The following is a 27,693-nucleotide window of genomic DNA, read 5'->3' as shown; positions in this document are numbered from 1 at the left end:
AAAAGCTTATCCAGATATCTATATAATTCTAACAATTAACTAAAAAGGAATTTTTGTGCTATCCAAATGGTCAAAACCAGGAATGTGTGCTGGAAACAGCTCTCCCAATTTTAAAGTATTATTATTCAGTGTGAGCTTTTATATCTCATAAATCAATATTCACTAAAAATCAAGGATTGATTAATTGTTTGGGTGCTTGTATAGACTTTAAAAAGTGCTAATAACAGATTAAATTTTAATATGCATATATATTCATTCCTCCTCTGTTTTACCCACCTTCCCCAGCCCTGTTGTTAAACATTTACCAGCATATGCTTGTTTTACTCTACAAACCTAGCTTTAAGCTCATCAGGTGGTCTGTAGAAGGCTCCAGGAATGAAGTCATCACCAACCTGGTGATGATATGATAATTACAACTACTCTGATAATGCTGATAATTGACACTTATCAAGCATTTTCAGTTTTGCAACCTGTTTTACATCCATTAAATCATTTGAGCCTCAGAAAGCCCCTTATCAGGATAAGAAGGAATCTTATCAAACTTATTTCCCTATGCAACTATGTTGCTGATATTCTAACTAGAGAAAAAACATAACAGAGAATGAAAACTATAAGAAAAAAATCTGTGATGCAAAATATTAAGTATTCATCCAAAAGCTATAAAAATATATTCAACAGTTTATTCTCTAAGTAGAATTTATACTAAGAATCAAAGAATGGGTCAGCATTAGGAGAAAAAACTATAAAAATACTCGATCTTTTTAAGACAAAATTAGTAACAACAAAAATAGTGACAAAGTAATAGAGGGAGGAAAAATATTTTACCAAAGAATCTCTCATTAATACTTTCCCTTAAAATGGCTAAAACTATTTGTATTAAAGAATAGCAATATTTGGAGTGGAGAAAGACTAAACAAACACCCAATAAAACAGGGGTAAAACAAGATTGTCCATTGTAACTACTATTATATTATGTATGGGTAAATTATCTTGATATGCTCAAATTGCTCTACTATATGGGTAATGAGTAACTATACCCGTGGACTGAGAGTGATTTGGAGAAACAGTCTTTGAAAATATGACCTAAATGTCCTGGCATGGAATAAGCATTGGAAATTAGCTCTCTCAGTCTTGGGATACTCAACTGGACTTGGGTCTCCCTAGTTCCCTGGGGAACCAGCCAGTTCCATTCCATACCAGCTTTTATGGACTATGCATACCAGCTCAGACTCCAACCTGGATCATCAGCCCATTCTTGCTACTTTTGCCTTGAGCTCCTTGGTAATAGACTAATTTGTTCTACAGGCACACCTATGTCCTTGCTTGATAAAGATTATCTTGATTTAAACCAGTGATTCCCAAAGTGGGTGCTACTGCCCCCTGGTGGGTGCTACAGCGATCCAGGGAAGCGGTGATGGCCACAGGTGCATTTATATTTCCTATTAATTGCTATTAAAATTAAAAAAAATTAATTTCCAGGGGGCTAAGTAATATTTTTTTTTTCTGGAAAGGGGGTGGTAGGCCAAAAAAGTTTGGGAACCACTGATTTAAATGAACAGTATCTTTCTAGTATCCCCTTCTCACAGAAAGAGATTTCATTCTGATAGGGCTTGGCCTTTGCACAGTGTCTCTGGGAAAACTTCCTCTTGGGGACAAAGGGACTAGGGGTCTTGTGCTTGTCACAGCACCCTGGGATGTTTGTTCCCTCTTAGAAGAAGAGAGACCCATGTTTCATGGAGTCTGTGCCTCAGTTTAGACATAATATTGAAATGTTGGCACTAATAAAATGACAAGAAAAAGAAACTTATGGAATGAGTCATCAAAGGAAAAAAAATTATTTATACTAGTAGGTTATATGTTGATTTATTCAAAAAAGATAAGTCAATTAAAATTCAATATATTTCATACATCTACAATAGCAGGATAAAAAATACGCCCACAAAATATTTCACCTTGTTGATATGTTATTAATACAACCCCAAAGGAAAGAATAAGAGAAATTCAATTCAATATAATAATAAAATGCATAAAATACTCATCTATTGACCTACCAAGATACATATAAATTTTGTATCTTATTATGAAGCCATTTTTAAAGAAATAAAATGATACATATAATTGGAGAGATATTTAAAGTTCCCAATGGGCTATGCTATGCCATATGGCAATACTGTAATACTACTCATTACTCTATGACATTTCCCCATATAGTAAACAAATTACCAAAGTGATATTTTAATTACTTAGATGACAAAATAAATATTCATCTTAAAGGACTTAAAGGTCAATAATGTCAATGGTTATCATGAAAAGAAACATGGAAGAAAGAGACTGGATATTACCAAATCTTGATCAATGTTACAAATAGTAGTTATACTAAAAATGAAACAAAAAAACTCTGATAGTAGATTTTTTAAAATGTAGAAAAGGACAATATTGAATCAATTGAATAAGAAAAACTTAGACTGACATTACAGAAACAAATGCACCTAAAAAACTAATATTTATAAATCTTACTACATAAATGACAAAGGAATGGTTTCTTTTTACAAGAATAGATGGGAAACCTATGGGGAGGAGGAAAGTCCAGCAAAAATTCAGAACCCAGGGCAGCAGGTGGGTGGCTCAGTGGATTGAGAGCCAGGCCTAGAGACGGGAGATCCTAGGTTCAAATCTGGCCTTAGACACTTCCCAGCTGTGTGACCCTGAGCAAGTCACTTGAACCCCATTGCCTACCCTTACCACTCTATTGCCTTGGAGCCAATATACAGTATTGACTCCAAGACGGAAGGTAAGGGTTTTAAAAAAAAATTCAGTGCCCAAAATACAAAACATAGCAAATTTCAAATGGTTAAAAAAAAACCTAAATTTAGAAAGTCACAATAAAAATATTTAAAGAATGGAAGTTCAAATCATTAGTAAATTTAACAAAAATTCATAACCAAGTAAAAGGGAAAAGTCATAAAAAATCTAAAGACTAGATTATAGAAAATCATAAGTGTTTTAACACAAAGTAATTGGAATCAGATGAAAAGACAAATATTTGGAAAATAGTTGTTTTAAATGTCTTTGGTAAAAGTATATCTAAAAATATATTTTAATTGATCTGAATAGCTAAAATAAGGGCTATTTCCCAATAGACACCTGATCAAAGAATATTAATAAGCTATTTTCAAAATGAGAAATATAATCTATTAATAACAAATGGACATAATTATAAAAATCAATACTACTCAGAGAAGTGCACATTGAAACAATCCTAACAAATTCCCTGATCTTCACTAGGGAAAAGATGAAAAAATACTGAAAAACTTTAGTAGTTACTTTTAAGAAAACATATGTTAATTCAGTTAATTCTGGAAAAATATTTAAGATAATATGATAAAAATTATTAAATTGTTCAAATCTTTTTGATTTGTAGATTTTAATATTATAACTGGCCCCCAGGGAATCTGGAACCTAGAAAAAAGGCTTTAATTTACAAAAGTTTTCTTAGCCATTTTTATGAAAATAAGAAACTAAAAAAATCTAGCCAATAGTAATTGGCTCAAAAATTATAGTATATGAATACAATGGAATATTTTTATACCATAAGGCATGATAAATAGAAATAATTCAGAAAAAAGCATTAGTTATGGAAAATGATAGTGAATTAGAGCCAAGAGACTACATACATATGTAAAAAAATCAATAATGTTGACAAGTTAATATTGAAATGCACTAAAATTTCAAACTAAAAGTTAATTTTAAAATCACATTATCAAAGTTAAAGAACCTATATCCTCTTTCTGTTAACAAATGAGTAAACACAATATTCAGGTAATTTATTATAGAGAGAGATTGCAATTAGTATTTGAAAAATAACTCTAGTATTAAAACAAAAATATATCAATAATTTTCTTGGAAAATCATCTGCACGTAGATCAAGTCTGAACAAATGATAAAATGTGAGACTATACTACAATCTATACCAACTAAACAAGTTCTCAATATCAAAACTATGGATAAAATGAACTATTTTATCTGAAAGCAAAGACATCAGTCCTTAAAAAGATTAAATGAAACAAAATAGTCCCCATAATAAGGAAGCCAAAAGAAAGAAGAAATCTTAGTCAATCAACATGTACTCTCCTTGCCAAATGGAGGAACACAGCAATATATATTTAGGGTACAATCTCATTTAATAAAGGAGGGAATAGATGGAAGACTATAAGTAATCTCATCAAATGGCAAAAAAAGCAATTGAGAAAATTAATTTCTGGAGAGCTTCTCCTAAGAACCACCTAAACCAGATTATCTTGACAACAATTACATTTACTACTAGACAACAGAGCAAATAGATGCACATGAGATAAATATTCTGGAGATTTTATGTTATTATTTTCTCTGATGATGATAGTGGAACTACAGAGTTTAGACTTTCATTACCTCATTGATATTCCATATGCGGAAATGACATTGGCATTGATGAGAGGATAAAATGGAATTAGTGGTTGGACCTCACTAAAATAAATATATCCACTAGAAGCAACAACACAATTTTTAAATTTCTTGGGCATCAAATTGGGAGATTTGCCAGAAATAAGCTGTTTTTTTCCTAGCAAAAAAAGTGGTATAGAGCAAACATCATCATGAACTCATATACTTGCTTTTGGATCTCTATAAAATCTTTCTAATAACACTAGTTTACATAAGTTTGATGTTCTGCCATAATATCTATATAGTTCTAGTTACACAACACACAGAGAAGAAACTTTTTTTTCAGAGTTCAATCACAATCATGAGGGCAGGTTTTTAATTTGATGAGGCCAAGAAAATATAAAAAGTTGGATGAGAATAAATCAGATTTTTTTCTCATTTTTTTCCTTGTCTTCTCACTTAATGATATTTCTCAAAGATTCCAAAACATAGGTATGTGAATGGAGTTTATGAAAATAAATACCTTACATACTCAAGGATCATTGTCAGGATCTCTGGGAAGTGAAGAAATTAGGGATACACCACTGACATATCAGGAGTTAAGAAATTTGCTGTATTTGAAGGGGAAGGTGGGAAAACATTTTTCCTTCTCCCTGCTATACCTGTCTGTTGATCTGACACCATTTTAATTCAGCTAGAAAGCAAATGGAGACTTACCCTAACACAAAGCCTAGATATCATGCAGTATTTCCTGGTAGTATCATGCAGTATCTTCCTGAAATTGACTCTTAAAATAGGGATCTATATATATCATAGAGGTATATAATGGCTTAAATGGAAAAAAGAAAAAGTGTGAAATCATCCATTTTATTTACATGGCATATTTTTTTTCTTTCACCTCTACTTTCAGGAAAATATGATAAAATAATGATTTAAAGGCATATATCCACACTTCACGATATCGTGTCTTCCTCAAAGTATAATAAAGAGTTCCTGCAACTTGGGAACAACTAAAAATTGCCATGGAAGTTAAGAAATTACTATTCAAGAAAATATAAATAATTTTATTGATTTACCATTCATATAATTTATATTTATAGTATATTTATATTCATGGTATATTTGCATACATTCTATTTTACTATATGCATAAATTATATTATAAAAAGGTAAATTATACTGTTTAATTTTACAAAAACTCCATGTTCTCTTGTTATTGGATGCGATTACATATAAAGTATTTCTTCCTATACAGCCCATATGTTTGATTCTATAATTATGATCAGATTTATATCTATATGGCCAAAATACTCCAAAAGGAACATCAAGAGTTTCCATAGTAACCCTTTAGGATAAGTGCTACATATTTTTAATGTGGAACTTTGTAATTGTGACATTTAAAAACTGAAAAATCTGACAGAATCTGACGTAAGCTAAAGTACGGAAGTTTCTGAGAGTTTTAGATTGTCATCACATTGACAATGCTTAAGGAGAACTGATACTAGATGTATTCCATTCGTTGACTGAAAATAAACCTTGGAAAAGAAACTCGTTGGAGTTAATAACTTCATAATCATGGGAAGCTCTGTGCTGCTGAAGAAATAGTTCTATTCTAGTGCCAGAGAAATGAAGAAGTTCTTTTCAATACAGCCTCACTCTAATAGTTTATGCTCCAACTATAAGTTGTTGGCACATATTCCTTGTCTTAATTTTATTTATCTATCTCTTCTATTACTTTTAGATAAAATCTTCTGTATTTTGTTATGCACAGAAAATGTTTCTTTCCAACAAAAGGAATAACAACAAATGACCCACGTTTTCAGACTCACTTTGGAGACTTATTAAAGAAATAATGAAATAAAGGAAGATGCTTATCTCTTACAACAAAGGTATTTATAAGAAATCTTCCAAAAGAGATATTATTTGAAGATAGTTACCTTTGTGAGAAATAAAAGCATGAATGTACTTCTTTCAACAACTGTGACTTTACTAGGCCATAGACTCTTCAGGTGAGGTTATGCTAAATAACAAAAGATCTAGGTATATTGTAAAATATAGATGCATTATGACTTTGTAATGAGTATAAAAGAATTTCATTAAGAGAAGACAGAAAAATATTTTATATGGTCTCGTAAAATTCAGGTAAACTAGTAAAATAGATAATGATCTAAGAGTTATGATCAACATTAGAAAAAAGAACAAATCATTCTTCTAATTGGAATGAATTCTGTACTCTGTTGGTACAATATTGACTTTGTGTATAACTTTTGCTGGAACTATAATGAAAAGAAGGAACTTTTCACAAACAGAAATGTTTTGTTCTATACCCCAATACATATAGACAGACACACATATACACTCCCAGAATGAGAGACTATATAACATCATAATAGTTTGGTCCAAAAGGTAGTTATCTCATTTATTGTATAACTATGGTATAGAAGTATGGGTTAAGCATACTATATAAGTATTAAGAAAATGGATGGCTACATGCATATGTATGAGAATATACATATGCATATATAAGTATATGTTTAATGTAACATTAGAAAAAGATGTTAGAGTATGACGAATGAAATTCCACCAGTGTAAGTTACAGATTTTTGAAAGCTATATTAGTTACTTAAAGTTCCATTGCAATTATTTGGTAAATTTATGTTAATTAAAAGCCATTTATCAAAGAAATATAATTTATTAATTAGGCTTATTAAAGAAGTCATATATATATGTGTACATATATATATTCTGTTTTACTATTTTCTTTTTGTATTACATTCCTGGTCTTTTTTGCTCTTAAGATTATTTTATTTTTAAAGAGAACAAATATAGTATTATGGGCAGCTATAAATTTGGTACAAAGCTAGCTGGAGAGCCAGTTTTTAAGAGACCTTGGAGGGGGCTTGGCTGTTTTTAATGGTGTATTAGTTTATGTACTTCAGATACTATATTTAATGGAGGAAAAGGTTTATAGACTATCTAAAGTTTTTGTTTTGATATTGTTAATGTGAATTTGTGAGATTTAATATTTTTACAAAAGATTTATGAAAAACTCAGAATTCATTAAGTGAAAGACCTTGAATTGGTAAGGGGTGGGGACAGGAAAAGGAAATCTTTCCCACTCAGGCCAGCTGTTGGAGGAGGATGTTGAGAGGCCTAAAAGCTATCAGATGAAATCTTCGGAAAGTGCTTAAAAATAAAAATATTATTTCTATTGTTATAACAGTATGCTGGGCACAGCATTTCACTTGCCCCAGACCTTTCCAGATAACGACAACCTGTCCACCTGTATCTTCCTGTACCCTGTCTGATTCGGAGTGTGTGCATTGAATTGAGGAGATATCACTTACGACTGAATTTTTCATCATGGCTTTGACAGTGAAGCCGTCAGAAACCAGGGAGTGCGGCTGGTGCACGGGGAGCGACTGTTGCGGTTGTAGTTTGGTCCTCTTCATCATCTTCTCTGGACTTTTATTTAAATTCAGGGTGTCTTTTTCTGCCACCATCTTCCTAGGAAATGTCTTGTTCCCACATCCAGTGCTTTAAGAATGACTGGGAGGTGGAGGAGAGGGAGGAAGGGACACAGCCGGAGTGGGGTTACGGGGAGTAAAAACGGCCCTGTAATGGTAATAAATTAAACCCTCCAGGTCCTGCCCCGGTTTGCTCCTCGTTCCAGCTGTTTGGCAGCTCCAAGGTGAAGAGGGAGTTTGGGGGAGGGGAGGGGCAGAAAGGGGGGCAGGACCGTATTCTGCAGCTGCAACAGGCTTCCAAAGGTGCTCAGCGAGGTTGCTAGGCAACGTATCAACATCGCAGCGGAACAGCCTCCCAGTGACGTATATATTCGAGACCAGGAATCGGCAAAAGGCCTCGGGACGGGGGCGGGGCGGGGCGGGGCAGGGCGGGGCAAGGTAGGGATGGAGGGGAGAATTAGAAAATGAGCAGTAGGTTCCGCACTACATCTCCCAGGAAGCCTCAGGAACCTGCGCGGAGTTGTGCGCGTGCGCATCACCTCCTTCTTAACCCCTCCCTGTCAGGAGGCGGGGTTGAGGTGTGGGGGAGGGGAGAGAGGGAGGAGGGATCTGAGGGCTTTAAAGCTGGATACGCTGGTCGTAGGAGGAGAGTGCTGGGCCTTGGGACTGGCCTCTGTCCCTGTGTAAAGCCCCCTCCGCCTGTCCTTAGAGTCACCACCTGCCCTGTCACCATGATAGGTACGTGGGTGTCCTCCAGGTACAGCTGCTTTCCGCCTCTCCCCTTTTCTACCACGTGCTGGTTCCCTACGCAGGTGTTAGACCCTTCTGGTCACTGTCAAGGACAATTTGGGTCTAGGTGAGGGATCCTCTGCGTATCCCAGGGCCATGTCTTTCCTCGCGGAGGCCGGGACTTGGATTCATTGTGGCCTCTGTTTTCCCTACCCCAACTGAGGATCAGGGTATACCCCCTTCAGCCCTCCGCAGAGAGGCAGGTGGTGAGCCCATTCTTCCCTCCCAATGTGTGGGACAATTCCTCTCTTCCCCTCCAACCAGAGACCATCTAAGGAACGTTACCTTAAAAGTACTCACTGGAAATTCATCCCTCCCTCCTTAAGCCCTGCAAACCCATAAAAACTGTTGAGGTTTGTGAAGGTCTAAGGTGCCCCGGGTTTTTTCAAGCCTACCTTTCCTCCCAGTCACCTTTCTTAACTTGGCTGCTTGTACCATGCTTGATTCCCTCCTCCCCCTCCCCCATTATTCTGTCAGTAAGCAACCTTTGACCATCCCTGGGAGACCCCAGAAGCCGGAAGCGAAAGCGATGTGATGATGTCAGTTGTGATGAGAAGGGTTGTTCCAAAGTGGTTTTTAAACTTCTTGAAGTCCTTGGCTTGTTTTTCTTCAGACCCTACATAAGGGGTCAGTGAGGGACAAAATGAGAGATCCAACATTGGTCTTGTGATCAATGGAAATGGAAAACAGCTTTAAAAAAAACCACTTTTTTTTGTTGAAATTTTCTTAGTGTTATTAGGCAAATAGTGAACAAGTTGTTTTTTTGAACAAGTTGTTTGTTTTTTAAGTCCTATAAATTTGTTCCTAAAAATCAATGGAAAGACATATGCTTAGGACCATCTTTTTGAGACTATCAAAGACTTGTTGCAGCCAATGTTCAGGGTTTTATGGAATTGGTTTTTGGATATTGTTGGCACAATGAGTATTACTGACACAATATCTTTAGTGGCTGCATGTGAATATTTGGAGCCATCCATAAAATGTTCAGAAAGCATTACTTTGTTTATGTCTGATGCTTGTTTATTTTTAGAGAAGCAATCACTTCTTAAGCATTTTAATTTTGTTATAAAATGAATGATACAATGTAATAGGATATTCTTCCTATCACTGTAGAAATAGTATCATATTCCGTAGGAATATGTAGAAATGGATTATGTTGAGTTTCAAAATTGTGTCCTTTTCTTACTCCCTTCTAACTTGGTATTGCTTTTAATTAATAACCCATGGAAATTAATGTTCAAAAAATACTAATAACACCTTTATATGATTCTGTAGAGTTAACAAAACACTTTCCCCACTACTACCCTGGGAAGTAGATAATGTTAATATGAATATCCTGTTTTGTAGAGAACCAGAAAAATAAAGTGACTCCCAAGGTTTTGAAGCTAGCAGAGCTAGGATTTGAAACCAATTAATTCCAAGTTCAGCACATAAGTTAAGTGGGTGTTCAACAGATCAATTCAGCAACATGCAAACCTTTACAAATGCAAAACAAACAATAAAACCACTAAGAATAACCATTTACAATAAAATTCAAATGGGGAATTGATGGAAAAAAGAGATCAGTGCATTAATTAGGAAGATTTTAATTACTTGGTTAATTGTACTTTGAACAATATCTGAATTTGGTTATAGATTGGTTTAAATATTTTGTGCCTTTTAATTAGTAATTTTTCCATTTGACTCCACTACTTCATATTGCAACAGATGTAATCATCCACTGGTAAAGGCTAGTAAAGCAAACTGACCATCAGATCATATGCTCTGGTAAATTGTAACAAGCCCAAAGGATTCTGAATATGGCTTAATATTGGACTGTTTATCTACATTCTGGGGACCATCCTGTCTATGCCAGAAGGTTGGTTATACATATTTATTGGCCAGAGGCTATGATTGAATCATGGCCCAGTGGAAAAAAATATTGAATTTGAAATCAGAGAACCTGTTTGAGTCACAACTCTGCTACTTACCTAGTGTAAGTAATTTAAGTCAACTGAAAAGAGCAGCTAGGCGGCTCAGTGGATTGAGAGGCAGGTCTAGAGACTAGAGGTCTTGGGTTCAAATTTGACCTTAGTTACTGCCTAGCTGTGTGACCCAAGGCAAGTTTCTTAACCTCCTCTGTTGCCTAGCCCATACCACTCCTCTGCCTTAAAATCAGTATTGATTCTAAGATAGAAGGTAGGGGTTTAAAAAAAAAAGTCAATTGGACCTCATTTTCCTTAGATGTAAAATGACATGAATTGGACTAGATTGTCTCTGAGGTTCCTTTAAGCTCTACATCTGTGATCCTATGAGATCAAAATTTAAAATACAACTCATAAAAGGGTTTTGATAAGTATTAATGAAGGGAGGTCCAATCAATGAAATTTCAGGTCCTTGAAGTAAGGAAAAATCAACAAATTTGGAAATAACCCTGTAGATTTATATTTTAAATAATTATATACACATAAATATATAATTATTTAAGAATAATTATATATGCCTTCAATCTTTTTTATTTGAAAAACTTTTATTTAATTAATTTAGAATATTTTTCCATGGTTACATGATTTATGTTCTTTCCCTCCCCTCCTTCCACCCTGCTCCCTTAGCCAGCAAGCAATTCCACTGGGTTTTATATGTCATTAATTAAGACCTATTTCCATATTATTAATATTTACATTTGCTTAGAGTTTACATCCTGAATCATATCCCCATAGACCCATTTGATCAAGCAGTTGTTTTTCTTCTGTGTTTCTACTACCACAGTTCTTTCTCTGGATGTGAATAGTGTTCTTTCCCATAAATTTCTCAGAATTGTCCTGGATTATTGCATTGCTGCTAGTAGAGAAGTCCATTACATTGGATTGTGCCACAGTGTATCCGTCTATGTGTATAAGGTTTTCCTGGTACTGCTTCTTTCACTTTTATGCTTTCATTCTTAAGGCTCCATTTAATCACAAATTATCAAGTAAGAAGTGATTATAAAAAATAATAGTTGGATAAAACACATCCTAGAGTGTCTTGAGAAATATTATACTTGATGCTTTGATTAGATGATTTTGTAACCCTCACCAATGACTGATGCATATGTCTCAGAATAGGTCTTTGGAAGGTTTTTTTTTATCATAACAATGGAAAATAAATTATTAAGCCCTAGAAAGGAGGAAGCATGTTTTCATGGGAAGTACTAGAATTAGAGTCCTGAGACTGGAATTGAAATCCTGGTTTTGAAACTTACTCGTTCTGTGATTCTGAGCAAATGATTTAACTTTTCCGAATTAAGGGGTCCACATCTGTAAAATATCAACATTAAAGCTTAAAGCCTGAAAAAGCATTGTGACCTTCACCTACTGCAAATCAAGGAAGTCCAAAAAAAATTGTTGATATGCATTGTGTATACTTGGAGCTCTGCCAATGACAATTATATAACTGTGCACTTGGACCTTTTAATATCTGTGGCAAGGTGCACTGTCTTTAAAATTTCTATAGTAATTCCTTTGAAAAAATACTAATTTAATGTGAGTTGATAATATTAAACTGTTAGGCTATGTACACATTAAATAATACTTGTATCACATGATTGTTTAGGAAGAGAATTTCAGATACTTAATTCATTCCTTGCTTTTAGGAAAGATGGCATATAAACTACCCAACATAGACAAGAACCTAATTTCAGAAAAATGGGTTTTAACGTTGAGTGACTTCACAACAGTTAAAGATAACACAGTCCAAAATCTTATTTTCATTTCTAATGTAAATTCTCAGGGCTTCAGTTTAAGTGTTTTTTCCCTTTTATCCTCAGCAGAGACAAAACTGTTGACTATCTTCTCTGTAATAAGTCGTTACACATTGTTTTTCTTAAAATTGAGCATATTTGTACTTAAAAGATGTGCTTCAGCCTTTTATTATCTATCTAAGCCAAGTGATTTCATAGCTATCCTTCAAAAACTTTATTTTCCAATATATTTCTTTTTCTGGATCTCATTTGAATTTTTTTTAAACCTATCTCATGTCTATAAAACGCCTGGACACTTAAACACATTAAAAAAAAACTCAGAAACTTGAAAAATGCCATGTCTTGAGGTGACATGAATCAAATGATTTTGGAATCATGGGAGAGGACAGAATTAAAACAGGCAAAATATGAGTTGGTATTCTAGAAAGAGGAATGCTTCTGGTATCCAGATAAATTTAGGCAAAGTTGTATTTTCCATTGTTCAATAAGATGTCTAATTTCTGACACTGCCAGTGACAGCCTTGCAATTTAATAATCAAGAAGTATTCTTTAAGTTTTGTATCACTTGGCTTTATATGGGTAAATATATGGTGAGGGAGATCAGTCTTTCTTCCAAATCTAACTTTAAGTCCCAGATACAAACTTTAGATAGACCCATTTCATTAGAGAAATGATTTTACTTTTGTAACTGCCTTCTCAGAACCAGGATTGCTTTTTGGACATAGTTTTCTGGTCTCTTCTGTAGTTGGTTTTAAATGCAGTTAGTTACAGTTTTTCCTTGAACTGTGACTGATGTTTTAAATGCTCTGACCCATCCATGTTACTGAAGTCAGTGAGAAATTGTGCTTTTGTGAGAAGGACAGGATAGGGTTTGAAGAGATGCTTAAAAAAATAAATCAGGGCAGAAAATCTTGAAGAAAAATGACTCAGAAAAATGAAATTGTTTAGATAATAAATCTCTTCTGCCCACAATAGAAAGTGTTTTTTATACATTTCTTTCAACAAGGCCTTCACTGTAGTTTTTATATGTATAAAAAAGAAGACTAGCTTAAAATCTAACTTCAGGTGTGAAGGCATTCTTTGCTGTGTATATTAAGCTATACTTTGCTTTAATATTTTTGAAGGAGGGATATGTGTGTATATGTATATTGAAAAATTAAAGCTAATTCTAGAAATTTACCTACTTATTTGTAAGGAGGGGAAAATAATTTATTTCTCCATTTGTTTTCTTTTTAAATTATTATTATATTTTTCCTAAACATGTTGGTACAATTTTAAATAATCTTTTTCTGACATTTTACAATTCATGTTTTTTCCCTTACCCCTTCTCCAAGATTGCAGGTAATATAATATAGGTTATATACACTGCTGTCATGCAATACATATTTCATCATGTTATAAACACCTAATTGTTTTCAAGTTGACATTTTTTTGGCATCTTGAAATGACAAGAGTATTAATTCCTATAATTTAATTTATAGTGGTTGAATAAAAAGTCTAACTGCTGCTTGCATGCCATATAAAAAATATAGGCAAATTTGCTGTATCAGTCACTGACCATAGTTTAGGATTTAGAAAATTATATTGAAAATGATATTCAATTGGGTTACAAAATAAGTTATGATAACCTTTTACATAGAAGGTCTTATCAAGATGTAGCAGAGTTGTATCCTCAGACTCAATTCTGTTGATGTCAATAAATCACTTGGTAGCTAAAATAACTTAGTGGTCTTTATAATTTTACACTTTTTTCCAAGGATTTGTGAAGCCCTTTTAGTTCATACCTTTATGACCTCTGTTAGCTGCCCTGCTTTGAGGAAGCCAGAAGGCACAGTGGATAGAGGGCTGAGTGAGCTTGGAGTCAGGAAAACCTGAGTTCAATTACAGCCTCAAATATTTATTAACTGTATGACTTTAGGCAAGTTACTTAGCTTTTCTCAGCCTCAGTTTTCCCATAATAGTATCTACCTGTTAAGGTTGTTGTGTGGATCAAATAAGATAATATAAAGTGTTTTGTAAATCTTAATATAGAGATTACATATTACATGTGTCATATAGATATTATTAGTAATCATAGAAGTGACTAAAACATTATAGTATGAGTCTCTAGGTTACAATATATTTTTTGTCATGCCATGCTAAGGTATATCTGCTTCCAAATGATTTTTCATATGCAAAAAACTTTTCTCCTGAATTTGAAATGCTTCATATTCATAAAGAGAAAATCTCTGAAAAATAGCTTATAGCTAACTTTTAAAATGCTTTGAACAAAGCAACTACTTTCTTCCTTTTATTTCTTTAGTCTTTGTAACTTAGTGCTTAATGAAAACTGCCATTTTAATTTGAATTTAACAGATATTTTATGTTTATGGTAATCTAGAGTTTACCTATGTCTAAATTTTTAAATGTTAAAACTAAGACTTATCTTATAGTCACCTGATTTACTCTTTAGTTTGCCATGTCATATACTCTATTTTACTTTATAGAATAGAATGTTTTAAAGGGTCCAGGTAAATGAATAATGTGACATATAACATCAAATATTTTTATTACTTCTTTATAATCCTATGTTAAATCATAATCTTTTAAAATTATGTAAACATTTTGCTGATATGAGATGTCCATATTTTTGATAAACAAAGGTATAGGACATTGTGCTAGGTAGTGAAAGGAAGGAGATACAAAATAATTAAGACAAAGCAATCCTCAAGGAGCTTATGTACTCACAGATATCATGATGGTGGACTTGATATTCAAGGTAACTATTTAAGTATATAAGTGGAGAGGGGAAATTTAGAAAATACTCAAGACTTCTTCCTGAGTGAAAACTATTGGTACCACTGACAGAACAAGGCAAATCAAGATGACTCAATTTTGAAAGAGGAATAAAAAACATGTCATTCTACTGTACAGAAATAACCACTGGATATTTGAGTTGTATATAAAGAGCATAATTTTTGGGATTGTGCGGGGGGATTACACATATATCAATTCCTACCTTCAAGGAGTTTATAATCTAGTTAGAAAAGAGATTGTGACACTCCATAGGGTGCTATGATTAGTGCCTATCCTCTTATTAGTCATGAACGGAAGTATGTAAAATATGGGTATCAATGGAGCATTCAACTCCTGCTAGCTACAAATAGCACCCTTCATCATCTCTAAAATAACAGGTTTGCACAAGATAAAAAGGGGTTGAAGGGAAAAAGAGAGAAAGAGAGAGAGAGAGAGAGAGAGAGAGAGAGAGAGAGAGAGAGAGAGAGAGAGAGAGAGAGAGAGAGAAGAGAAAAACAACTCAACTCAACACTTATTTAGCATTTAACAACCAGGTCACTTTTCCTGGCTCCTTGCATTGGGGTTCATTCTTTTCATATTCCTCACCCTTAGCTTTTTCGGTCAGTTGTATAACTAGTCCTCCCTTCAGCTATACTTACCCTTAAAGTTTTCCTTTGTAACCCAAGTACTTCAGCATAAAAATGATTAATGGTGAAAGGTGGTATGTGGTAAATGTCAAATGAATAGAGCATATTCTAAGTGCTCCATAGGTTCAGAGGAGAAGAAGGATACTGGGATGAGGGTGGTTTCAGTTATCTTCCCAGAGAATTCTAAATATGAACTATATTGCTGCTTTCCAGGAAAGTTAGGGCACCCTTTTACACTAAATAGTTTCAGCCTTGGACTCATGACCAGGTTCAGTCATAGGGGAAACTAACCTATCAGTAAAGTTGGTGCACCCTGGCCCTTTATACCCCAGTCTAGAACAGTGGGAAAAAATCATGTAAAACTTACTGTGCTGAGAGGTAGGGATGCAAGTAAGAAAGAATTCTCCTGCCCTCAAGGAGCTTATAATCTAGTTAGGGAAGATTACACACTGAAGGAAGCTCAAAAAGGGGAATGAAGGAGGAAGGACATCTAGTGTAAGCATGATAATAATGATTTTGAAATCATGCAGTTCAGCTGGTGAGAAATGATTAGATTACATATATGAGAACATTTCTTCTACACCAAAGAAATACAACATGAAAAAAGTATAGGTCTACATAGATGAAGATTTACACATGAAATAACCCATAACTTCTGCTTTCCTATGAGGTTAATAGTTAAAACACAAAAACGTGGAGTACTTGGAGGGACTGTTGAATAGATTTTTTTTTATCTTCACCCCAGTTCTGCACTGCTTGAACAAATTCCTCAAAATTCACATCATTTGACAGTCTAAATCAGAGCTTGATTTCATTCTTCTGTCAATGGTCATATCTGAGGATGAAGTCATTGTAGTAAATTCTTTCTGCTGCCTGTCAGTTTCTGCTATAGAGATATAGGAACAGTTGACCTCTCAAATTCAAGAATTTATCTCTAGGACTGCAGTGTTCATTTCAGGATTGGTATTTGATAACCTGTGCTCAAATGCAAAGCAGAAAATTAATCCAAGGGCCAAAAGACTGGGCTCAGACTCACTGAAGCAAAACATGCCTACTGATATATAGGAGCAACCATTATATCTAGTCAAGGGGAAGAGCGTCTATTCTCCTTTTACAGGAAGTCCTGGAAAGAGATTTCTGTATTTAGGAGAAATGTAAAATAGAGAACAAGTGTAAACGCCCTTTAAATTTTATTGAATAGAAGGCTCATCTTCGCTCAGTGTCTTTTTTATTTTTTGAGGCACACCCTTGCTTCTACTGGTGTCACAGGAACCATGGATTTGTTGGTTCACTCCACAGCATCAAGTTATGCACTGCTGAGCCAGAGTAAATGTGGACTTCTGGAAGTGTCCCAGTTCCTTATTTGTTCTAATGGGTTGTTAGCCAGAGCAGATGAGGGGAGGAGGACCTTAAGTGCCCTTATAACACAGATAAGAAAATGGCTAAGGACAATAAGTGACTTGCTCCCAATCTCACATAGGGAATGTTAAGATATGAACTGAGTTTTTCTGGCTAGAGTAACAGTGTCTTTTGTATCAGTACATTACTGATTTATTATTACTTTTATTAAAAGTGAAAAGCATTCCTGAGCTTGAGGGTAGATCTGTTGGAAAAAGCTCTTGAGAAATGAAAATTTACTTGCAAATACTAGAGACATTCTATTGTGATATAAAGATCTCTGAAATAAAAGATGTAGCCTCGTATTGTACAAAGAATACTAGATTTAGAAAATACGGGTTTTAGTCATGTCTTCTACTCTTACTAGGGAAAGTCAGTTTGTCTTAAAATGCAATGTACATTGTAGCTACTTCTTCAATTCCCATTCCCAATGATGGATCAGTTTAATGGGGGGTTGCTGACTATACTAAGAGAGCTCTAGAGGTAATCCTCAAGGGCTAGGTTTCTAGTCCTTATCAATTTCTATCATTGTGCTTCTCCTTGATTAATGAGTAGCCTCAATTAACTTTGAGCAAAGGCATTTTCTAAGATGACATAGCAAGGATAGTTACAAAAACATTCCTCCTCTACTCCCCAAACTAGGGACACACTAATTTGAACTATAATAGTTGTAAGGTACATATTTGTTTTTTTATTTTTTATTTTATTTTTCATTCATTTAGAATATTTTTCCATGGTTACAAGATTCATGTTCTTTACCTTCCCTACATGTCATTATTCAAAATCTATTTCCATATTATTCATATTTGTAATAGTGTTCTTCTTCTAAAACCAAAAAACCCCAGTCATATATCCATCAAACCATGTAATCAATCATATGTTTTTCTTCTGTGTTTCTGCTCCTTCAGTTCTTTCTCTGGATGTGGATAGCATTCTTTCTCACAAGTCCCTCGGGATTGTCCTGTGTCTTTGCATTGCTGCTAGTAAAGAAGTCCATTACATTTGATTGTGCCGTAATGTCTCACTTTCTGTGTACAATGTTCTCTTGGTTCTACTTATTTAACTGCATCAATTCCTGGAGGTCTTCCCAGTTCACATAGAAATTTTCTAGCTTATCATTCCTTACAGCACAAGCACAATAGTATTCCATCACCATCAGATACCACAATTTGTTCAGCCATTCCCCAATCAAGAGATATCCCCTCATTTTCCAATTTTTTGCCACTATAAAAAGTGTAGCAATAAATATTTTTGTACGAGTTCTTTAGGGTACAAACCCAGTAGTGGTATTGCTGAATCAAATGGTATGCATTCTTTTAAAGTCCTTTGGGCATAATTCCAAATTGTATAAGGTACAAATTTGGAGAACATATGTGGTCAAGAGATTCTCTACAAACAAACTGGCTTTGAGAGATTGTTTGTTTCTTTTTTACCTTTAATAATGACCTTACTAGGTTTTCTTTAGATTTAACTTTCTGCTGGGTCCCAAGTATCTGCCTTTTTAGAGATCATGGCCAGACCTCCTTTCTTCAGGGGTCATTCTCTCAGAAGCTGACATTGTCCCATGTAACTATTTTTTCACATGTCTGCAGGCACTTCTGTCATTGGTGTCAATGGCCACTACTACTGCTGGTCATTGCTACTACCTCTTATGGCATTTGCAACCAGCTCCATTTGCCAGTGGATATACTTAATTTACCCTATTGGTTGGGTACTCCCCTCTCAGTATACTCATTAACCTAAGCGCAAGAAAAAATAAACACAAAAGAGTTACCATGTGCTCAGGGATAAGAGGCTCTAAGGTGGAAGTATATGGCCAACTATCTCATTCATTCCATTCCTAAAGTGTTTTAAAAGTAGTCCAATTAGCAAGAGGAGAAAAAAGAAACTAATAGGAATATGCATTTCCAGAAATCATGAGAATTGTTTTACTTTTTAACATATGTCTTCTAAGCTTGAGTCCAATTTCTTCTGTATTCCTGTATATACTTGTGGAAAACTATGGCATGGGCCTTTGCAGGAATTTCTTATACCAACTTTTCTTACTGTACTTTAGTATATACCTTTTTCTAAATTCTATTTAAGGTTAGCTGGCTAAAATTATTTTCTACTGATAATCTTTGGAGGAAGTACACTAATGGAAGGTTCAAGTCAATGACACTAAAGAAATCCTCCTGATTCCTAAGGTAATAGATACCCTTAGAACCTTGTATAGGAGATCCAGATTTTGTAAAAGAACTAATGTTCTTCTGTGAGACTAGGAATCTGATTAAGGATTCTTAAGGATTATATGAACTACAGTAGAACACAGAATTTTGGATAAAAATAGTAATAATTACTAACATTAACATAGTGCTTTATGGTTTGTGAAGTGCTTTCCAAATATATCTTTTGATTTTCATGACAACTCTGGGAGGTAGGTGCTGTTATTATTTCCATTTTATAGATAAGGAAATCGAGGCAAACAGAAGTCAAGTGACTTGCCCAGGAGTATATAGCTGCTGTGAAGTAGTATTTGAATGCAGTCCTTTCTGATTCCAAGTCCAACACTCTATCCACATCAGCACCTAGTTGCCTTACACCATGTTTTATGAATCTCTCCTTTCAATTTATACTGTAATTGTTATTTTGACCATTTATGTAAATATTTTATTTCATTTACTAAGTATACTAGTCATATTAGTGTCAGCATCAAAAAATATGAAAAATTTTAAAAAGTTGTTGTATTACATTTTCTAGCGTTTCTTTTAAGGATTAGTTAAGAGTACAAAATTTTGTCAAACTGGACTTAAATTCTTGGGTAGTTGGCAAAAGAGCAGGAGTTATACCAATTTTCTTCATCTATAAGTTGAGTATGATAATATTAACCAGCTTCCAGGGTTGCGAGGATAAAATGAGATAGTATTTATAAAGTACTTTGTAAACCTTCAAGGACTGTAAAAATGCTTGCTGTTGCTGTTATAGTTTTGACAGAGAGTTTGAATTCAGATGATCATGCAAAGCAGTGGGGCAAAAATTCTTTATGCTCAGCAAAAATAATTTGGGAATCAGTATGAACACTAGAAGTGTAACTCTTTTGGAATAGTTTAATATTATGCATATCCTTTGTAATGAAAAACTAATCAGGTTAATATTTGATAATTATGTCACTTTTGAGTAAGCTCAAATAAGATTATAATGATTGTTGAGGGAAAGTTTTTCTTTGTTTTTTTATAAAAGGTCAATGTTATATAGCTTTACTTGTAGTCATTGAAGGATTTCATAGTTGGGTTTCTTGAAGAGAATTTAATTGAGATGTCTGATAAACATGCCAATATAATAGGCACAGAATCATTCCTTGCAGCCTGTTAGTATGATTAGGATAAATGCCAACCAAACAGGGAGTCCTGAACAAGATATAAAATAGAGTAATGCAGAAATTGACTTATAAGAAAGGGCCAACTGAATTCTTGCTGTGAAAAAAATGATTAAAGATAATAAAATCTTACTAATTCAGATTTTGCTCCTCTAAAATTAGGGACAATTTGAAATTCATGTAATGAAACCACTTTTTACTTCCTATAGAGTTTCAGGAGGGAGTAGATATATAATTGATATATACATTGATATATAATTGTCTACTTTCAGGAAGCCATTTTAGTTTTTCAAAACTATTAAAATACTATTAGATTTGCCTCTGAAATGAATAAAGTCTTGTGACCAAATTGCAAACTGTTAGGACTAGTTCTACTTTTCTCTTTCATTTTTTCTAGTTTCTGAAAGTCTTGCCTTGAATATTTTTGAATGGGTTGGTTTTTTTTCTCCTATTTATTAATCTGGGAAAAACTTGTAATTCTTCAAGGTTTGTATTTCTTTTTAAAATACATTTTTAATGATAATCATTTGTTTTCACATTACCTACATTTCCTCACTGTATCCTTTCTCCTTTACAGGGAGCCATCCCTTAAAATAATGTACAAGGAGTTAAAAAACAAAAATATGAATAACTGACATTTAAAATAAGCCAACTTATATTCAATGTTCCATACTTTTGATGTAGAATCTTTTATGTATTTTCTTTGCAGCAAAGCTTGTTCTCTTTAATTTCCCAGAATTTAGTTTTTAAAAATTCTTTCCATTTATATTGCTGCAATTATTGTACAATTGTTTTTCCTCCTTCTGCATAGTTTACTACTTTGTACAGTCATGAGTCTTTAGATATTTTTCAGTATTCATTATGTTTACCATTTCTTAAAGCACCTTTCTATACAATTATTTCCTTATCCACTCCCTAATCAACAATGAATTTTTAAATTGTTTCTGGCTTTTTGCTACCAGAAAACGTACTGGTATAAATTTTTCTTTTTTTGTATATGTAGGGCCTTTGGTTTTGTCATTGGCAATCTTAGGATATATGCCTGATAGGAATATTTGAATCAAAGGTAGTGACACTTTAATCCCCCTCTTTTTATTATTCTAAATGGTTTTACAGAATGTTTGAATTATTTCATAGCCTTCCATGAGCTCTTTAATTTTGAATATTTTTATCTTTTTTTTTTATCTTTGACAGTTTGTTACCTGTGAGGTAATACTTCAATTATGTTTTGATTTACATTTCTCTTATTTGTGATTTGCAACATTATTTCAGATTGTTGTTAATAGTTTACCATTTTGGGGGGGAATTATGCAAATCTTTTGACCACTTAACTATTGGTAAATGGCTTTTAGTCATATATTTGTCTGTCTTGGATACCAAGTCCTTCTCAGAGATACGAAGATTGCTTATTCCATCAGCTGTTTCTCTTCTTATCCTAGTTGCATTTTATTTAAGTTTTTTAGAAAGTGTGACCTTGGGCAAATCACTTAAGTTTTCTTGACCTCCAATTTTGTAAACTGTAAAAGGGAGTTTTACTAGTTGACTTCTCATATCCCTTGCTATTCTAGAATTGTGATTCTGTTTTCTGTTTTTTTCTTCTGTAAGTGTACTTCTCCCTTATTTGTTTAAGAATTCACTTCATAGTCATAGTTGTGAAAGGTATTATATATATATATATATATATATATAACTATACATGTCTATGTGGATATAGATATACACGCAACTTTATGTATAAATGCACATATATTTGTATTATATATACATATACATTTATTTATGTATTTATGGTATGATTACTTGATATTAATTCACATGTCTTTTTGAGTTTATTCTGGTATGAATTATGAGATGTTGGTCTAAATCCAGGTTTTTATATACTACTGTTTAGTAACTTAATTTTGCAAATTTATCAAATATAGAATTATTGAGTTTCAAAGCAGGAGAAGGAGGGGAACTACTATTAGTGATAGATTTGTAGAAAAGTTTTATCACATTTTAAACAAATAATTATACACATTATCAAAGATTAAGAAGGATATCATTTAGCTTAACTCAATACACTTTACATTAGAAAATCTTCATTATACTATGTGCAAAATTTATGTGACATTGGAATTTAATTACTTTATGTCTTGGAATTTAAAACATAGGATTATTTTTAAGGTAATCTATAGATCCTTTTAATCAGTACTTCATTCTCTGCAGCCAGAAACTCTGTGCAGTTTTCTTATATTCTTGCTTTAATGGTATTCAGATTTTGGGTTTTTCTTGTCATGTTGTTTTGGCAAGCAATAGTTCTTATATCATATACTTGCACATTCTATCTTTCAGGTCAGTGACTAAATTTCTTATTTCTGCATTAAGAGTATAACATTTGAGTTATGTGGGGTATCTAGAAATTCATAGTGTAGTTTTAAGATATAATAGCTTAAATCTCAAGATTTAGGTGATAACCCATATTTATTTCAAATTTCTGCTCTGTATTCTTATGATTTTTCGTTTTCTTAACATTTAACAAAAACTATTGGAAAGAAAAAGACTAATGCCACCTATTAGAGAAGATAGTTATCTTAATTTAGATTAAGCTTTTGAATGCATTTTCTATATTTAGGGTATGAAAAATCTAATAATTAGCAATAATTCAAGTCAATAACAAGAAATTATGACAATCTGGTTTTTTAGGAATCAGAAGGTTCAGTTCTTCCTTGATCTCTATTTATGCAGCATTTTCTCTTGACTAGATCTTGAGGATTTTAGGATTAAAATTAGTTGGGAAGTTAAGAGATTAGCTAGGATGAGGAAATTGAGGTCCAGACTGGTAGATTATCTGTACCAGTAGTTTTAAATGTCCTGCTCAAAATCATATTATAAATTGCATAGATGTGTTTTAAGCTCCATCCTTTGATGCCAAACCCTCACCATTGCTTTCCCCTCCTTTACCCAGATGTTCAGTAAAGTATCATCCAATCAAATTTACCTTGTCCCTAAGATGCTTTCATGAAACTTCGACTTTTATCAGGACTGTAATAACTGTTTTACTTAAAAAACATTTTTTGGGGAAGTAAAAAGTAGGATTATGCTACTGAAAATTATAAATGAAAAATATTCTTAGATTATAATTCATTAACTTTAGGATAGACTTTTTTTCTGTCACCTTGGCCAAGATAAAAATTGGAATTGGCACAAGTTAATTGGAAATATTCCCTTAAGGACTAGAAATCAAGGAAAATGGACTTATCTCTTGTCTTTTCCTTAACTGATGTTTCTCTTTACTGCTTTGCCTAATAATTGCCTTTAGGGAGAAACTATCAAGTGATTTGAATTCTGAGTTGCTATAGAGTATAATAAATGTCAGGTAGAGTTTAAAACTAGTTTGTATAGTATAGATTACATGGAAATAATGAATTAGCTGACCCTTTTTCTTCTACCTTCAGTTTTTAAGACAAATATATTTTGCTACATTGAGTGCCTGAATTTTTGGCCTTACTAATGTAGAATCTCAGTGGAATACTTTTAGTAGAAACATATGTTCAAAGCTTCAAAGTAATTATGATATCACTAAAAGCTTCATAATTACATTACTGAAACTAAATGTTAAAAAAATTTGATTTTCCTTGATCCAATCATTTCAATTTAATTCTAGACTACTGTGTGATTGATTGAAGAAACATGACAGGACAAAGTCAAAGTGTGTTTATAGTACCTAAAACCTTGTACAGAAAGCATCAAGGTAATCTAATTTAGAGCATAAATTCATTTTAATTATTTTAAGGTATTTTTGCTCCCAAACGGGGTTTGTTTTCAACTTTTCTCTTTTCTGTTTGGTTTCTGTGTTACTCAGTGTGGAAGAATAGGGGGAAAACACAAAAATATCCTTGTCAAAAATATGCACATCCAAATAAAATATATCCCCACATTGGACATGTCCAGTGTAGGTGTCTCATTCTATGTATTCAGGAGGTTGGTAACATTCTTCATTATTGCTACTTGGATTCATAAGATCTTAAGTCTTTCAAAGTCCTTCTTTTTAACAGTGTTATTGCTATTGGTTAAACTTTTTTTGGTTTTGTTCACTTCAGTCTTCAACAGTTCATCTAAGTCAGCCAAGGTTTGTCTTTTCTTCTGGCACAAAAATCTTTCATTATATTATCATTCCAAAAATTCATCAGCCTTTTCCCAATTGATGGGTGTTTGTTAATTTCTGAAAACTAATTTTCTTAGTCCTTTTTCTCCCAATAAATGCTTTTCAAAGCACTTAATCTAAATCATTTGCTATTACACTGTGTTTGTTGTTGATGCAGCTAGAATTCTGAACTTAACACTCTCATAGCTTGATAATTGGTTTATATGGCCCTTCTTAATGTGTCCTGGTTACCTCCTTGACTAAAGGAAAGATACACCAAAAGATGAAGAAGAGAGATTATATCTTAAAAGATTAGGTTGCTTTTCTCCTTCACCCTGAGAGCCTGGTAGCTTCTGAGATCTAACCAAATCCGTTCTGAGCAAGTTAGACACAGGCAAACATTGCAGTTTTCATATTACCCTAAGAGAGAGAAAAGCTTCTGAAAAATTGTGCTCACAGACCCAGAAGATTGAGAGGAGTTGGTGGAGATAGATAAAAAAGATGCTGAGGCAGTGGTAACAGGATGGCAGGCTGTGGATTGGTTTCACAGAGACTGAGATACTACATGAGATTGAAACAGGGAGGCAGCTTGGACTCACTCTGACTTTCTTAGTTTACCTACCTCTGTCTCTTCAGTTCTCTAAGACAGTGGTTATTAATTATTTTTGATTTGTCACTGACCACTTTCAGACTTGTAAAGCTTTTCAGACCTCTTTTCTGAATAACATTTTTACATGTGTAAAATAAAACGCATAAGATTGCAAATGAAACCAATTTTTTTTAAAGCAAATGCTTCTTCTTAAGTGCTTACTGGGTAGTAGGTACTGGGTAAGCCCTTTAGAAATATATCATTTTGTCTTCACAAACCTTGGAGGTAGGTGCTATAATCATCCACATTTTATATTTGAGGAAACTGATGCAAACAGAAGTTAAATGACTTGTCTAGGATCACACAGCTCATAAACATCTGAGGCAGCGTTTGAACTCAGGTTTTCTTGACTCCAGGTTCAGCACAACCCTAGTTACCTCTATGTTTTGATATACTTCATGTTATTATCACCCAGGAATAATTTTTAAATGATTATAGAGTCAAAACTACTTTCATTAAAAATGTGAAGCATGAATATGATTAAGCTGACTTTTAAAATGTCTACTATTTTTAAAGGAGTTCGTTCAGCAGAGGTAACATAACATAGGTAATAGAGGACTGGCCTTAAAGTCAGGAAGACTTGGATTCACATCCCTCCTTTAACAGACTGGCTATTTGACTTTGGAAAAGATATTTAATTTCTTAATATCTTTCTAAATAAGTTTATAAATTGATGATATGATATGGAACTTGTATACCTATGAGGAACTCCTCATACTCTTGAATCATCACAGCATTTTTCCTTTTATTCCTTCCTTCTCCCCTCCAAATTTTCAACAAAGGACTTCTGGAAATTAAGATAGTGTTCTTTTTTTTCTCTTAAGAAAGGAAATTTGGTATATACAAATCCAACAGATGAAGAAATGTTAGAATAAAACTTGATTTATAAACAATACTCTGGAGAGAGATGTCTGTATCATGAGGAAGTGAAAAAAACTATTGACTCAGAGTTAACCTGGAAAAATGATGCTGAAAATATTTTTTCTTGATGATTAAAAAATCTTACAGTCTCTCAAGGAAATTAAAAATCAGTTCTCTTTATGCATGTGTTTATATCACACAAACTATATAGCTCCTCAGTGTGCGGCTGAGTTGACCATACAATAGAGTCAGAGGCCAATTTAGCAGACTTAGCCAGTGATTTTAGGACTTTATTGATGGTACCCATATGCTGGTTATAAGAATGATTGGTGACTTTCACTTCATATGCTAACTCATAGAAGCAATAGCAACTGTTTTAGAATCTCTTCACAAAATCAAAAAGTTTTTCCCTAACTACTCCTCTTGAAAGCTTGCACCAACATCTAATGCGTCCTTTTCCTGTATTATCTCACCACCTTGTCCCCCTAAATTCCCTTCTTGAGGCTCCTACTAACACAGTGCATTTTTTATTATGATTATATACGCATTAAAGTTACTAAAGAACAAGTTGCTGTTAGGCTTGATTTCTAATTAGGCTTCATTCCCGCGAAGTCTAACAGCCCTTTTTCTTTAACAATACTTTTAAGTATCAGGAAGTAGTGGATAGAATGGTTGGACTTGGCATTAGGAAGACCTTGTCTCCAGCGTGTTAGCTACATGATTATGTATAAATGTACATGAGCTCCCTGAGCTTCACTTTTTTCCATCTGTAAGGTGTGGTAATGTTTGTAGTTGTGTAGCTCATAGGATTGTTTGGAGGATCATATGATAATTTCTATAAAATATTTAATAAACTTCAAAATGCCTCTATAAACATCAGATATTATCTAAGGTACATTTCTTTCTTATTGCAATAACAGCTTCCCATCATGACACTAATCCACAGTAGTTCTTTATTACCAGTTATGTTGTTGATGTTCATTTAATCATGTCCAACTCTTCATGACCCCATTTGGTCAGTTTCTCAGCAAAAATACTAGAGAAGATTGCTATTTCTTTTTCCAGCTCATTTTACAGATGAGGAAACTGAGGCAAACAATGTTAAGTGACTTGCCCAGGGTCACACAGAGAGTGTCTGAAGTAAATACCTCTGTCCTCTGGCAACCCAGTGGTGGGACATAAGTGTCACAGAATAACTACATATCTAACTGCCTACTCCTGGTGTCATTGTGAGCATCAAGGTGCAGCTTCATCTTGGAGAGAGGAGCTAGTGGGGTTTAAAAGGCAGTGAGAGACTTTTTATTTATTTTTTATTTTCTCTCTCTTGGATGGATTGACTCAATGGGCTGGTGCTGAGCAAGCTGCAGTACAGCATAGAGGGGACCCTCCTGGGCTGAAGTCAGGGACCCAATCTTACCTTAAGTTAGAAAAACTGAGAACTTCTCTCCCTCTATCAATCTCTCTTTTCTAATAAATGATTTTTTTTGGT

General features: G+C 33.7%; 1 protein-coding gene across 2 annotated transcripts in view; it reads right to left on the bottom strand.

The window, feature by feature from the left end:
- The window catches only part of PACRG (parkin coregulated), a 596,812-nt gene extending 588,890 nt beyond the window's left edge, over positions 1 to 7,922 (bottom strand). For both annotated transcript variants that reach the window (XM_044671843.1, XM_044671842.1), the window contains exon 1: positions 7,767 to 7,922. In XM_044671843.1, coding sequence (XP_044527778.1) covers positions 7,767 to 7,922 — 156 coding nt within the window. The remainder of the gene's footprint in view (positions 1 to 7,766) is intronic.
- Positions 7,923 to 27,693: the final 19,771 nt, after the last annotated feature.

Source organism: Gracilinanus agilis, chromosome 4 (genome assembly GCF_016433145.1).
Source record: "Gracilinanus agilis isolate LMUSP501 chromosome 4, AgileGrace, whole genome shotgun sequence".
Taxonomy (NCBI): domain Eukaryota; kingdom Metazoa; phylum Chordata; class Mammalia; order Didelphimorphia; family Didelphidae; genus Gracilinanus; species Gracilinanus agilis.
This window is presented reverse-complemented; position numbering and strand designations above follow the sequence as displayed.